The sequence below is a fragment of the Notamacropus eugenii genome, chromosome 3 (assembly GCF_028372415.1).
Source record: "Notamacropus eugenii isolate mMacEug1 chromosome 3, mMacEug1.pri_v2, whole genome shotgun sequence".
Lineage (NCBI taxonomy): Eukaryota > Metazoa > Chordata > Mammalia > Diprotodontia > Macropodidae > Notamacropus > Notamacropus eugenii.
Genome location: NC_092874.1, coordinates 204,336,288 through 204,351,184, shown reverse-complemented (window position 1 = coordinate 204,351,184; position 14,897 = coordinate 204,336,288). Strand labels below are relative to the sequence as shown.

At 41.1% G+C, this 14,897-nt stretch overlaps 1 protein-coding gene across 16 annotated transcripts in view; it reads right to left on the bottom strand.

Annotated features, from left to right (window-relative positions):
* Positions 1–12,967, bottom strand: part of WNK1 (WNK lysine deficient protein kinase 1) — a 174,287-nt gene extending 161,320 nt beyond the window's left edge. For 9 of the 16 annotated variants that reach the window (XM_072654091.1, XM_072654095.1, XM_072654097.1 and 6 more), the window contains exon 1: positions 12,068–12,933. In XM_072654091.1, coding sequence (XP_072510192.1) covers positions 12,068–12,826 — 759 coding nt within the window. In that variant the 5' untranslated portion in view covers positions 12,827–12,933. Of the gene's footprint in view, positions 1–12,067 lie in introns of all 16 variants that reach the window. The other 7 variants (XM_072654101.1, XM_072654102.1, XM_072654104.1 and 4 more) reach the window with 3 other exon arrangements.
* Positions 12,968–14,897: the final 1,930 nt, after the last annotated feature.

Genomic DNA, 14,897 nt, shown 5'->3' with positions numbered 1-14,897 from the left:
TTGGGTGAATGTGCATCATGTGAAACAGCTAGCACTTTCTTTACAATCTTAAAAAGTATGTAGTGCATGTATATCATCCTTATTTTCTCCCCCTATAGAATATAAACTTTAAGGCAGAGATTTTTATTTTTGTCCCAGAATCCCCAAAGCCTTGCACATTGTAAACTCTTAATAAATATTTATTGATTGATTTCTGTTTTATGGATGAAAAAGACATGGTTCTGAAAGGCTAAGTTCAGAAAAGCCCAAGGTCATAGCTAATATGTGGTAAGTTGGGTCTGTCTCCAATGCATACATATACATATGGAAGACACATACACATACACACACATGCTGTGTGCTGCTAACATGTGTCCTCATAGCTATTACAAACATCAAGACCTATTTGGAGCCTGAGTGTTGTGCTCCTTAGTGTTTTCTTGACTTTCACACCATGCCTCAGTTAAAGTACCCTGCTACCTTCTTAAAGGAGAAGATCTTTAGATTTTCACAGTCCAGCAGAAATACAGACTAAGAGATGATAATGGCTATTAATACTAAAATCTGTAAGAAAGAAAAAGAGCTAATACTAGTAAATAACCATAAGAATATTTATTGCCTTCAAGAAGAACTGACAGATGGAATTTTATGGTGCCTTTAAAAAGAAGATAAAATACACAACCAAGCAAAGACCTATGGAAAAGTGATACAAAATGAAAAAAAAATCACTAAAACCACAAATGTACATATTGACTACAATTGTATAGAAAGAAAGAAAAGGCAGAAGTAGAACTTCAGACAAGTTTGGAAGAGGACATAGAACAAAAACTTTTTTTGGCTTTTTTGTTATTTCATTTGGCTCTACTCTGTCAAACTCTTAAGATTTTTCTATAATATTTTTACCCCAATTGTTAACTGATTTTTTTTTTAGTTTAAAAATAAGTAAAATTCAAAGTTTATTCCTATGTAATATTGTATTTTGTTTTATTTTAAATTTTTTTAATGGCCAGCTAGTAAAGTATTGCTGGACATTCCTTTTCACCCTCAAATACATGTAACTAAAACTAATGATATTCTATTTCATGTGTAGTAGGAACAGGCTGTATCAAAAGTAGAAATGTGAGTATAATAGATTTTCTCTCATGACTTATAGTAATCTCAAACCTAAGGATAGTAAGAAGTGCTTGAGAATGTAGAGGAATAAATGAGGTGTGGTACATGACTATAATGTTCATGACTCAGATAACATTCTTCTCCCTTAAGTCAGAACTAAAACAGCATACTGCTGAAAGCAATTCAGCTGTCAATGGTCTTTTTACAGGGGGGAAAAAAGATGTTTTAAAGAATTTATAATTAAAATGAGAATATGACTTGAAATATCAATTTGGTATCCTATCTAAATTATAATAAAAATTTTAAAATTCTTTCTATATTGAGATCAAGCACTGCTCTTTCGATCCTTACTAAAATACTGTACAATATAGCTTTATTTATCATAAAAACAACTATTTTGGTAGCAGGTAAAGCAAAAGAACAGACTGTCTATTATTTACTTCCCCAATAATCTGTCATTAGGTCACAACAAAGGCCACTAAATAATTTGGCAGGTTAAAAAAGTAGATAAGATCTGCTAAGTTAAAGAAAAAAATTTTTTTTACCTTTAATAGGTTATCACAACTTACATTAATACTTCAACTAGAAGAAAATTAATATTTGAAGATATACTTTTTTAATCTTCAATAGAATTCCTCTAAAATGCTTACTGCATTAATAACTTAGGTAGTTGTATAAACAGGACTATGAGGCATACCTACCCTAAAATTTTGATAAACATCCACCACACAAAATCTAAGAATTATAGCTGCCAATTAAAGGGACAAAAGGCAGTTCATTAAGCTTCAAAAGTCAAAGGCTGAATTGATTAGATGTGAACTAGCACATGATAAGAAAGGTGCTTAATGAAAGTAACCACAAAAAGGAAGGTATTAAAATTTTAAAGGAAGTCAAGTTCAGCATTTAGAGTTAGCAGAATAGTCTCTCTAAATGCTACATACATCTGATAAAATGACAAACTTAATAACTAGATATAATTCCAATGAAAAATTAACATGCATAAACAGGATGGAACTTTCTTCTGAAGTTTGCTTTTCATATGTCCAATGTGCTCAGAGAAAAAAATGCTAATTAAAAAATTAAACTCCACAAAGCTAGAGTGTATTTTAGCTGTTGTGACTGACTTCCTTAAGTGCAAGTACATACTATGTACAAGGAAAGCACTCAAAATTTATTTTAAAAATGGGCAGACTCTGAAGAAATTGAAGAAACATATATGGAAGAGTGAAGATCAACCATAAGGGAAATATTTACATATTTCTATTAAAGCTCTGTCTCCATAGAGATATATCTCCAGATCTACCTCACAGTGTTGTTCTCAGTATCAAATGAGATAGTATTTGTAAAAGTGCTCAGCATAGGATAACATATAGTAGGCCCAAGGCTCGATCCAGTGTATCACACCTAGCTGCCTGTGAGGGGAGAGAATACATCTTATATATGAGAGATGTTGTAAAGGTAGAAAAGATAAGATTTGGTAATGGATTAGAAATGTGGGGTAACAGTGAGAAGTAGAAAAATAACACCAAAGTTGTGAGCCAGGGAAGATGGTGGAACCCTTAATAGTAATGAGAAGATACAGAAGGTCAATAATGACTTCAGTTTTGTCTAGGCTGAATTTGAGAAGGGATATCCAGTTTGAGAAAACTAAAGTGTGAACTGCAGTTCAGAAGGGAGACAAGGACAGAATACAGAGATCTATTTACAGGAATCATCTGCAGAAAGATGAGGGTCCAAGACAGAGTCTTGGAGATACCCACAGGTAGTGGGTGAAACAATGATGAAGAACCAATCAAAGAAGAGTCAAACAGAAATGACAACTGAGAGAAACGTCACAAAATTCTAGAGGAGAGACTGACTGACTAAGAAGAGGTGATTGTGTCAAATGCTGCAAAGTCCAGAAGGATCAGGATTGAGAAAAGGTTATTATATTTGTCAATGAAGTGGTAATTCATAATTTTGAAGAGGTCAGTTTCAATTGAATGATAAGGTCAGAATTCAAACTGCATGTTTTAGAAGACTGAGCTTTCTCAAGGAGTTTATCCACCAAAAAGAAGAGAATTTTAGGATGAAAGTTGGCAGACAATTTAAGTGACAGTTTTTGAGGAAGACAAGAGCATGAAGGGAACAGGGAAGAAGCCAGTATAGTAAAAAGGAACATGATGATACTAAACTGTATTCATTTAAACTTGAAATTTTTCAGTGTCATTATTACAAAACAACCTCTAAGATTTCCAGCTGTCACAACTGCCAGGCCAACATTATTTCTCCAGAGTTGATTCCAATTCTTATACCATAACTATTTCTGCTTATCTCTTCCTTTCATACCTTAAAAAAGAAAAAAAAGAGGAAGATTTTATACCAGGGAGTCAAACCAGAGCACAATAAAAACAGCCTTTTTATTGGATGATTCTGTCTAACCTCATTTTCATTTCCACTCATTATTCTCCACCTATTTATCGTTATATTTTGTTTCATACGCAGAAATTTAATTTGAATGAAATATGTGTCTAAGTAATTTGTCACACAGTTCCTAATAGATTCCTAGCAGTCGATTAAGCCAGGACACCTCCAATAATATCCCCAAGATTCAGTCATGCCCAATCCTGTTTGCTGTCATGGTACTGAGTAGAAAAAGAAGAGATTTAATAGTAAGCAAAGTTGAAAATTTTGGCCGAGTCCTTATAATGGATGAAACTGGACTACATTTTTTCTACTACCCAATTTTTTTCAAACTGAAATGTTCAAAGATTAAGTTAAATACTGTGAGAAGGTGCCAAGTGATGAACAAAGGAGAGTACATATTGTTCATGGCTGTCATGTCCGGCAAAAAAAAGGGGGGGAGGGAGTATGACAAAACTACTGGAGCTTGTTATTTTTGCTCTTCAGATCTTTTTTTAAAATGGAATTATTTTTCATTAATTTTAATTTGACCTCTAAAAACCATTTAGCCTTTTTTTAAAGTTTCCTGAAAGGAATGTACAATTTTGCACCCCTATAATCCCCAATCTCTGAAAGAAGAAAAAAAGTCTATTATTATCATTATTAGTCTATGGCTAAATGTAGCCATTATAATTACAAAGCACTTAGTTTCCTGGGGTTTTTAAAAAATTCTTTAAAATTAAAATTTAACTGTTGCCATCACTGTGTATATTGTTTTCTTGACTGTGCCAACTTTACTCCATGTCAATTCAACTAAATCTTCCAGTAATTCTCTGAATTCTTCATTTTGGTCATTTCTTTTGGTGCAGTAATACTGCTTTTTTTTTTTTTTTTTGCCATTCTTCAATTAATGAACATTTTTTCACAGTACCTTAACTACCAGAAAAACAATGTTGCTACGAATATTTGAGGTTATATGAAGTATTACTTCTACTTTTGATTGTTAGGGTACATGCTTAGCAGTGAGATCATTTGGTCAAAGAGTATGGGCATTTATTTAGTCTTTTTTTAGCATAATTTCAAATTGGTTTCCAGAATGATCAGATCAACGGTCAGTGTACTTTTTCTTTTTGCTCCATCCCCCCAAAATGATTATTCCTATCTTCTTTCATATTTGCCAGCTTGTTGGACATGAGATGAAATTTCAGAGTTGTTTTGATTTATGCATAACCTTTTGCTGGAAGAGCTCAATTAAGCATTTTATTGGATAGGTTTCTGCCTCATTGTATTTGAATATACATATGGCATAATGTTTTTGACACAGAAACCTTTCTGTACAAGGAAATGTAAGGATAAAAAAGTTAAAACTAATCTCTGCTCCTTAGGAATTGGATGTTTGTAGATACCTGAGATCTCCCTATTACACCACTCTGTAAATTAAAACTAAATGAAAAAAGTGTTTCTTCAATTTAAACTTGAACTTTCAAGTAAGTTCGTAATTTCGTACACTGATATAATATGAAAAGACCTGGGTTTTTTTTTACTAGAAATTCCATTCCTACCTAACAGACTGGTTATCCTATGGTCCAGAGAAGCTTTTCCCTTCAGCTACCCAGAGAGCACCTTCTCCACCTGCCCCCCTCAGCTGAGGACCTCACCTCAAACTTCGTTGAAAAAAACTGAGACTATTCACTGAAAGCTCTCCCTTCTCCCCTCTTCCTGATTTCTTATCATTTAGGAAAAACTATTCATAATTCCTAAGAGGTCTACATCTTGCTTTCAAGCTACAATCTTAATGTAAAGTCAAATAAGCCAACTAAGTTATCCTAAAGAGAAAACCTTTCCAAATTGTAAACATATTACAAAATAGATGTCAGGATTAATCAGGGGCTAAGGACAGCTTCGGAATTAACCAGATACATAGCAAATAACATTGGTCTTCACCAAAAAGGAATCTTTGTTGGAAGGCTTAATTAAGATAATATTATCAAGAGTTATAATAGCATGAAAGCACCATGGCAGAGTGGAAAGAGCACCCAACTCTGGAGTCAGAGGATCTGGACTTAAAATCCCACCTCTGACCCTACCTCTAGAACCTTGAGCAAGTTACTTAACCCCCCTCAGTTTCCTTACTTATAAAATGAGGGGGTTGGATTAAATGGCTCCTAAGGTCTCCTCCAATTGCACTTATACAATAGTATGGGTTAAAAGCACTAAAAGGCACTATAAAAGAAGACAAAGCCTAGAATCACTAAAGTTATCTCTAACATTTTGAACATTCTAAAGAAAATTGCAGACTGATCCTCCTTTTAATTCAACACAAAGGAGAAACACCTGTGTGAGGACCATTAAAGATTGGGAACTGAGTAATAAGTGAGGCTCTTTGTCCCTAAGGAGTAATTAGTGAAAAAATACCCAAGAAGAGAGGGAAGGGACATGTAGAGGTGCCTGGTGATGTGCTGCTAAAGGGTACTTGACAATATAAAAAGAGCCCTGTCATATATCCAAGAACCTTTCAGTACTTGCCAAACCTCATGATTCCTACCACATTCCTGGTACTTTATTGCCACAAAAGATGCTTAAAAAAATATTCTAGAAATTACTACTAAAGATTAAGAAGTTTAGGGCACGAAACTCAAGAACTGCCAATCAAAAGCAGAGGCTTCAGATGAGAAGGGTAAAACTGGTAAATGAATAAATAGTTTAACAGATTTTATCTGTGAAGACAATTTGGAATTCTACATCACAACTTAAATTATAGGAATAATGGTTCTCTGGCTAAGATTAATTAATAAATATGCATTTGATCAGATTTACTAGGCTTTAGGTAAAAAGTATTTTAAACTAAAAAGGATGAAGGGAGGGAGTAAAATGCCTTCATGTAGCCCTTCCAGCTAGATTGTGCAGTAGTTAAATTGTTGGAAGAAAAATAGCAATAGCAATGGCCAGAAATTCTCAGGAGGCCAAAATCCAAGAAGGCAGCCATCAATAAGACCGATAGCCTCAAAGGCTTTTATATAAATACATACTATATCTGTGATTAAAAAGAAAAAAGAAACTTTTTCTTCTAAAAAATAAAACAGAAACAGAAGCTAGATTGTTAGGGCAATGTATGCTACCGACCACCTGAACACAGAAAAAGGAAGTAAATGAAGAATTTAGGAGATATCAAAAGGTTAGTACGAAAGCATAAAATAGTGGACGGGGAGACAGGGACACAACACTTTAGTTATCTGTCTCTGTCAAAATCAGGGAAATTAATATTATCCTTCAAAAGCTGGAGGAAGTACTGGGAGAATTGCTATACTAGATTTAAATCTCATAAACAAGGAAAAATTTGTTTTTGTAGTGAAAATAATGGGAACCTTTGTGGCAAGTGTGGGTTGGGGGGAAGAAAGTGGCCATTCTAACTTGTAATTTGTGATAAAGTATATATATGTTGGGCATAGTCCTACATAAATCCTAGATTTGAGGAAAGCAAGTCAAGAAGCATTTATTAAGTTCCGAAGTGCCAGGTAATGTGCCAAGCACTTAGGGTTACAAAGAAAGGGAAAAACAGTTCCTGATCTCAAAAAGCCCACAGTCTAATGGAGAAGACAACATGCAAACAAGTATGTGTACACACACACACACTCTCTCTCTCTCTTTCAATAAATAAATTAGATTTTAACTTGACTTGAAGGTATCCAAGACATGCAACTAGCCAGTAAAAATGACAGTAAAAAAAATAAAGTCAGGGGATGTGCATCTTGTTCAAAAAAGATTGAGGAGGCCAGTGTCAATGGCTCACAGAACAGGCAGAGGGGATTAAGAAGAACTGGAAAGGTAGGTAAGGGCCAAGTTATGAAGGGCTTTGAATATCCCACAGAGGATTTTATACTGGAGTCAATATACTCAATCTTATATCCACTAGAGTTAACTACCTGAGAGGTGGGGAAAAAGGGTAATGGAGAATAGGGGAAAGGAAAGAAAAGGGAAGGGGAAGGGGAAAAATATGGTTAGTCCTGTCCTTTAGAAAGATCAATTTGGCAAAGGAGTGGAAGATGAGCTGTAGTGGGGAGAAACATATTTCAAAGGGTTCAGAGAAAGGATAAGTAGGAATCCATGTCTAAAAAAAATTATAAAGAAGGAGTCAGCTGAGAAGGGATGGGAAATTAAGAGTGAAATTTTGAAGATAAAAATAATTCCAAAGAAGAGCTAGAGACCGATGCAGCCACACATGAACGAACTTAAAATTTTAAAAAGAAATGTGCAAAAGATGAAAGCAAGGGTAGGTATTAGAGGAGGAATACAAAAGCCCAGCACGGCCCTAAAAGATCACCAGTAATGCTATGAGATGAGCTTCACATGGAATTCTAAAAACAAAGTTGTGGGTTTGTTTGTTTGTTTGTTAACAGAAACTCAAAGGTATAGTTCTGTTGCTAGGAATAGATGGGACAAGATAACAGACAGAAGTGAAGGTAAAACTCCTTAACTTTTATTTTGCTTCTTTTTTCTCTGCCAGTAAAAATTAATTTTTTAAATACAAGCGTAAAACAATAAAGGGTTAACAGGCAGTTGAAATCCTAGATAAAAGGGAGAAGTTAAAAAAGCAAGTACCTTGCTGTCCCTGAAAAGCTCATGAGGCCTGCTCCTCTCTCCTGAGCATCAATACTGTTAAAATACTCCAACTGCTCACTAGATATCTCCATCTGAAAGTTCCATATACATCTCAAAATCAAGTAAACTCATTATCTTTTCCTGTAAATTCACCCTTTCTGCTAATTTACTGACTTTATTCAGGTTTGCAAACCTAGGAAACATCCCTGACTCTTCATTTTCCTTTACTATTCCCCATCTCCCCTGTTCTCCAAACCCAAGGCACCTCCAATCAGTTCTGTGGATTATACCTCTTGAACATCTCTCCTATTCATACTCTTCTCTCTACTTACCACATTTCCCCTAACATCATCACCTCTTGCCTGCACAGACAACCCTAAGAGGTCTCTTTCTGACTCGTCAATGCTTTTCTACAATCCATCCTTCACACACAGCTGTCAAATTGATAGTCCTAAAGCACAAGTCTGACGATGCCACTCTTTTGTTCAAGAAGCTTTAGGGACTCTCCACTGTCTTTAGAATAAAATACAAATTCCTACGTCTAAAATTTACAGCGCTTTATCACCGAATTCCAGACTATCTTTGCAGGCTTGATTATCCATCACTCTCCCTTATTCACAATTCACTCCAAACCAACTGTCCTACTTGCTACTCCTCTGCATACAACATTCCATCTCTGAGTCTTTGCACAAGCACCTTGACCTCTTGGAATCCCAAGAGTCTATTAAGGCTTAGCTCAAATTCCAAATCCTTCAAGGGGCCCTTCCTTGATTGCACTCAGTCGTTACTGCTCCCTCCCATCAAATCACTATATTTACTTGATGTATCCCCAATATTTACTTATTTATGAACATATTGATTCCCCCTACTAGAAAAGAAGTTCCTATATGGCAGGAACTATCTTATAATTTTATTTTCAGCACATTATCTGACACACAGTAACAAATATTTAGAGCAGGACATTAATGCCTGATTCAACTACCACCCAATGAACTCCAAAAACTGGACATTTCTGAGCAGAAAGAACTGAAAGGTCACTAGAAGACTAGAGAAGGGCAAGTATTACACTGATGTGTATAGAAAAAGAACAGAATAGAGCCTGGAAATCATAGTCCAGTAAATTGAATTTTAATTCCTGGGAAAACAGTATGACATTACCAAAAGGGATGATTAGTGAATATCTAGAAAAAGAAAAGTGATCACAAAGAGCCAGCACCACTTCATCAAGAATAGATCACACCAAACTAAATTCACATCCTTTTTTTCTGACAAGATTGATAAATTGGTAAAACAAAAGAATGCTATAGATACAGCTTACCTAGAAGTAACAGTCTCTTACACTTTTCCTGTGAAGCTAGACATTGTGAGATGAATTAAAATCTGCTTTAATGATCAGAGAGAAAAGGTCATCAGTAATGACTAGATATCTAGCACATAGTTCTTAATAAATGTTTAATGACTTACTAATGTCAACATGAAATTAGGTCTCTAGTTGAGTGCCCTAGGGATCTGTGCTTAGCTTTATACCATTTAATATTTTTCACAATGTCTTGGACAAAGACCAGATGGCATGTTTATCGAAATTTGCAGATGATACAAAGCTCTTAGGAATAATTAATACACTGGGTGAGAGTAAGGATCCAAAAAGATCTTGTGTTCAGAATCTAAGATGATAAAACTGAACAGGGACAAGTATAATAAAACTTTCTGAGCTTTAGAAGGAGTATTCTTATCTATGAGACCAAAGATCCAAAGTATATGTAAGAGTACTATCCAGGACAGTAGTGTGGGGAAAAGAAAAAAAAAAAAGCTTAATAAGTTGACTGTGTTATACGGCAACCAAAAAGAGTTAAAAGGTAAACTAAATTTGCATTAAGAGAGGCATAGTATCCAGAGCTAAGGAGGTGATAGTCCTACTGTGCTATAATTATACCATATCTGGAGAACTATGTTCACCCCTGGACACAACATTTTAAAAAGACCATTGATAAGATGGAGAGAGGATGGCAAATTGAAGAAACTGGGAAAGCTTAGCCTTTGAACAGAAGGCTGGGGTCTGGGAGACTACGACAGTCCTCAGGTATTTAAAGAGTTTTCAGGGGAAAGACGGGTTATATTTCTTCTGTGTGGCCCAAAAGTGCACAGTCAGCAACAGATAAATGCTTCAGAGAGAAATTCAGACTTAAAGTAAGGAAAAATTTAGAGTATTTTGAGAGTAAAGAAAAATAGAGCTGTTGAAAAAAAACTGAATGAACTGCCAATGGAATTACTGAGCATCCTCTCACTAGATCTTCAAGCAGAGAGTAGATAGCAATTTGTCAGTTTATAGAAAGGGAATTGTTTCTCAAGTACAGGATAATTAACAGAATGCTGGACCCAGCATCAGAAAGACAGTGGTTGAAATTCTTACTCTGACATATATTAACTATCATGAATAAGTTTTAATATCTCTTGAGCTTTAAGCAGCTCTCTCAGGGTTAGAGACAGGGTTCAATCTGCACTGATTAACTGAATAGTTAATTATTAGGTAATTAGATAGTTTATCATTATAAGTTCAATATCATTTATAGTAAATTCAGTTTATGTCTTAATGAGTACACCCTCCTGAAACATTAGTTTATAATGAACGTCTCTATAGTTAGGAATTAACTTCCATTTACTATATGATAATTTTTCACTCATTTATCTTGTGGCTTTAGCATTTTGCCAAGAGTAGTTTCAATATTTAAATAGAAGAACTTCATTCACAAACTGTTGTTAACTAATGGTTAAGTGATTTTCTTATTCTACCCATTTTACTATTTCATTAAGATTTGAAAGACCAATATCGCACTTTTCATAAGTACTTTGGATAATATGATTCAACAAAGCTTCAAGTTTCTTTTGGCAACTTATAGTACCTTCAGAACATCTGGTAAAGACAGAACTAGTCAGTTAAGCTGTGCACCATTTAAGACAACAATACTAAAATTATAGTTGTCTATACTGGTGACAATCTTAAAGGAGCTTTTAAAAGGGTGTAATACTATGTTGTAGATTTGGGGGGAGTGTGGCTTAGTGAACTCTTCTAACAAACATAAGACAATGAAGACTACAACGCTAAAAGGCGCCCCCCCCCCGCCTTTTTTGAGAAAACTGGCACAGAACATGTTCCGAAAACTAATAGGAGTTTTAAGTAATGGTATCAGATCAATGTTGGCAACTACATGGCTTAAACATTATTAAACGTACATTTTTCTGTATCCTTGCTAGTTTGGGGGGCACTTAACTGGGAGAGAGGGGAGTGACAGGTGGAGGAAACTTTTAAAGTTAATTACAACTTTCGTAGTAAGTTCAAGTTAAGATACGAAGTACCGTAGCCATTAAGTAGCATTCTGGTTTAGGATACCGACTAGGAATCCAAATATAAAGACATAGTAAGCTCTATGTCTTTGGAATTAAGACCTAATCTTGAGGTGGAAAAATTAATCTGGAAACCTTGAGCTCATCGGTGGTAAAAGGCTAGTACTGTAGAGTTAAATTAGAAGGTCAAAAGGTTTTGAAGAAAGATCCTGTACTTTCCAGTGATGCATCTATCTTTTTATTCCTAAAAAAAACTGGGACTCTTCACTAACTCACCAAAAAGTCCCTGCCACGAATACCAGCATCACCAATAATACAAGTCAGGTTCCTGTACACCCCATATAGATGTGGCACTCCCTCACTATTTTCAAACCTTTCAGTTACCAATATGTCTCTTCTCTCCAAGCACCCTTAACTAGTTTTAATTCACACCACTTCGAAGCCCAGCCCCCTCTCATCTACAGCGATCTAGAAACTCTACTGGGAGAAGGGGACAATGAACAAGAGGTGTGCAAAGGACCCAACTTCTTCACAAGTTGGCACGATCGCTTTCAAAATATTAAACTCGTACAGTTTCTTCGCCCTGTCCTCTCTTCCCCAACCCTACCAACCCTCTCTCCACCAGATAAATAAAAAACAAGCGGGTCATTACCTGCAGTTCGCACCAGGCTACTTCAACGGTGGTTTCCGTGTCCAGGCCTTTGTAGACCGTCTTAAAGGACCCTCGGCCGATCTCAATGTCGAACTTCAGAAAGCGGCCGTCGTTGGAGATGCCCACGGCCTTGGTCTCCAACTCCTCGTTGTCGTCCTGCGGCTGGCTCCGCTCCTCGGGCTCCCGGGCGCTGCTGCTGCTGGCGGCCGCAGCCTCCTCTTTGCCGCTCACATGGCTGGAGGCGGCAGGAGTCGGGGCGTGCTGGACGGTGGGGTCGCGGCCGGCGGCGGGTGCTGGGCCGCCGTTGGGATGGTCCGCGGGGGCAGCGGGGGCCGGAGGCGGCGGGGCCGCCGGAGACAGGACCGGGACGGCCGAGGGCTCCTCCCGGGGGGGCTCCGGGGCGACACTGGGCTGGGGGGCGGCGGCGGCGGCTGCGGCGGCCCCGGGCGGGGGCAGAGACAGAGGGAGGCCGGGCAGCTCCAAGGCCGTGGCATTGGAATCGCAGATCACGCTCCGCCGGAAGAAGCGGTGCTCCGTGGTGGTGGGGGTGGCGGCCGCCCCTCGGCTGTCCTTGTCCATCGTGTGGCGGCGGCGCCGGTACTCCTCAGTCCTGCCGGCTCCGGGGTCGGCCCCGGCCGCCCCCAGCTTCTCCCCGACTGAAGTATCCGAACTCGAGCCGTTTTTCGGGGGCACGGCCGGTGGCGAGAGGAAGCGGGGCCCCGCAGGACCGGTCTGCTTCTCGACAGAGCCCCCCGACATGGTCAGTCCGCCAGCGAGGGGCGCACGGGACCGAGAATTGAATGGAACGGGTGGGGGAGGGGGCGAGGGGCAATCCAAAAGGATGGAGGAAGACGGAAGACCGGTACGAGGCGGCGACCGCAGCTGGTCCTTCCGACCAGGAACGGCTGCTCCCGCTCAGCACCGACAAGTCTCCGGAGTGGCGAGAGGAGCCTCTGGGCCCGACTGCGGGAGGTGGGGCCGCCGCCGCCGCCGCTGCTGGAGGGGGCTCGCTGGCTGGGGCTCCAGGCGCTGGTCCGGGGGAGTTAGCGCCTCACGCTCCGCATCCATCCTGCGGCTGGAGGCGGCCGGGCGGGAACGAGGAGCTGAGGCACCGCAGTCATCAGAGAGGGCAGGACGACAGCGACGAGTGGAAGCGGATGCGGCTGCGGCGGCGGCTCCGGCTCCCTACAACCACCACACTCCGGCCCCCCCCCCCAGCGGGGCGGGCTGCTAGGCCCCGAGGGCGGCGGCGGCCACGAGCGGCCGGAGGAACGCCTCCTCCGACTCCACCGGCGGGCGGCGGCGTCTCCTCGCCCAGAGCCCGGGCAAAAGTGTGGGGAGGGGCCAAGGAAGGCGGAGGGGAGCGAACGGGGTCGAAAGCTCCCGGCGGTTCAGTCAGTCGCGCCCCTCTTCCTCCCACACACGCCCCCGCCGGGGGGTGGGGTGGCCAGAAGCGGCTCCCGCTTCACTGGGTGCCCATCAGGCCCCCAGGACGGGAAAAATCGAAGTCACGGCCGCGGTGGCGCCGACCCCACCTTCCCAGAGGCCTGCCAGTCAGCCTTGGGCCCAGCCAAACCCCTTCGCTCCCCGGGCCGGTGCCGGGCGCCTCGGGGCTGGAGGGGGAGGGGTTGGCGGGGAGGGGATTCGCGCTCCGCCGCTCCCCCGGCTCGGGGAGTTGAGGAGGCGAAGGGGATGGGGGGGGGGGGAAGGAGAGAAGGAATCGTCACCCCCCACCTGGCGCCTTCTGTCACCGGGAAAGGTGGGGCTGGGCGGAGGGAAGACAAGCGGCGCGTCCGCCTGAGAAACTCCGCGCTAAATGGCGCCGGGAGCCAGAAGCCTCCACACAGTCCCCCTCGGGCCCCGCCCCCCACCTGGGGCGGTACTGCCCCGCCCCTCACGACCCCAACTCCCTCCCTCCGTTTCCTGCGCAGGCGTGCAAGCACCAGGCCTCCCTGGGATTTGTGGTTTTCTCCAACCCGTACTTCGAAGGGAACGCGGGGCAGGTGGCCTACTACGCCCGTGGTGCTCTGCGACAGTTTGAAGCCCAGTGTCTCCTAGGAGTTGTAGTTTGTTCCGGAAACCGCCCCGCTTTATGCTTCGGGTTGGCTGGTCGAGCCTTACTGTGGATTCTAATGTCCATCCGGGAGCCTGCGCTACCTAAGAAATACATTATTAAGGAATTAATTCTGGAGGAGGGGAAGAAAAAGAAATGGGGGTAGGGAGGAAGGGAATGAGTGAGTGTTAAAAGAGACTCCCATCATGCTCTGCTGAGGCTAGAGCCCTCTTGGGGTTGCCATGCAATGGAAAATGATCTGTTGTTCGGTTTTAATGGAGAGAGCAGAAGTAGATAGTGAGTGACTGTCGGGGCGTGAGGGTGGAGGAAAGAGGGCAGACACAGAAGGATAGATGGCCAGAGCCCATGCTTACAAAGCCGGGGACGCCGCAGACTCCTTCCGGAGGACACGAAGATTGCACAAGCGGTCTAATAAGGACCAGTGGAGCTTGAATGACTGGGGAGAGAGAGGAAAGGGCCGTGAAAATGATCCCCCCCTCCACCCCAGTTCCACTTAAAGGCCATTTCTCAGCTCCTTTTCTAGATCCCACGATAGAAAAAAATGTTTCTGAGAGGCTAGGGTCCAGAGAATAATCAACAAGTTTCCCTTATTTTAGAAGCAAAACAGATTGAGTTGAAGTCTGCCAGTAAGCGCGGGGGGCTGGGAGAGATTCACGTCTTTTCCCTCTGCACCAACTACTGTCTGGAGTTTGTTTCCACCTTCGCTGCTTTTGGGGGGGCCGCTGCTCTTATTTCCTTCCATGTGTGCACATCACT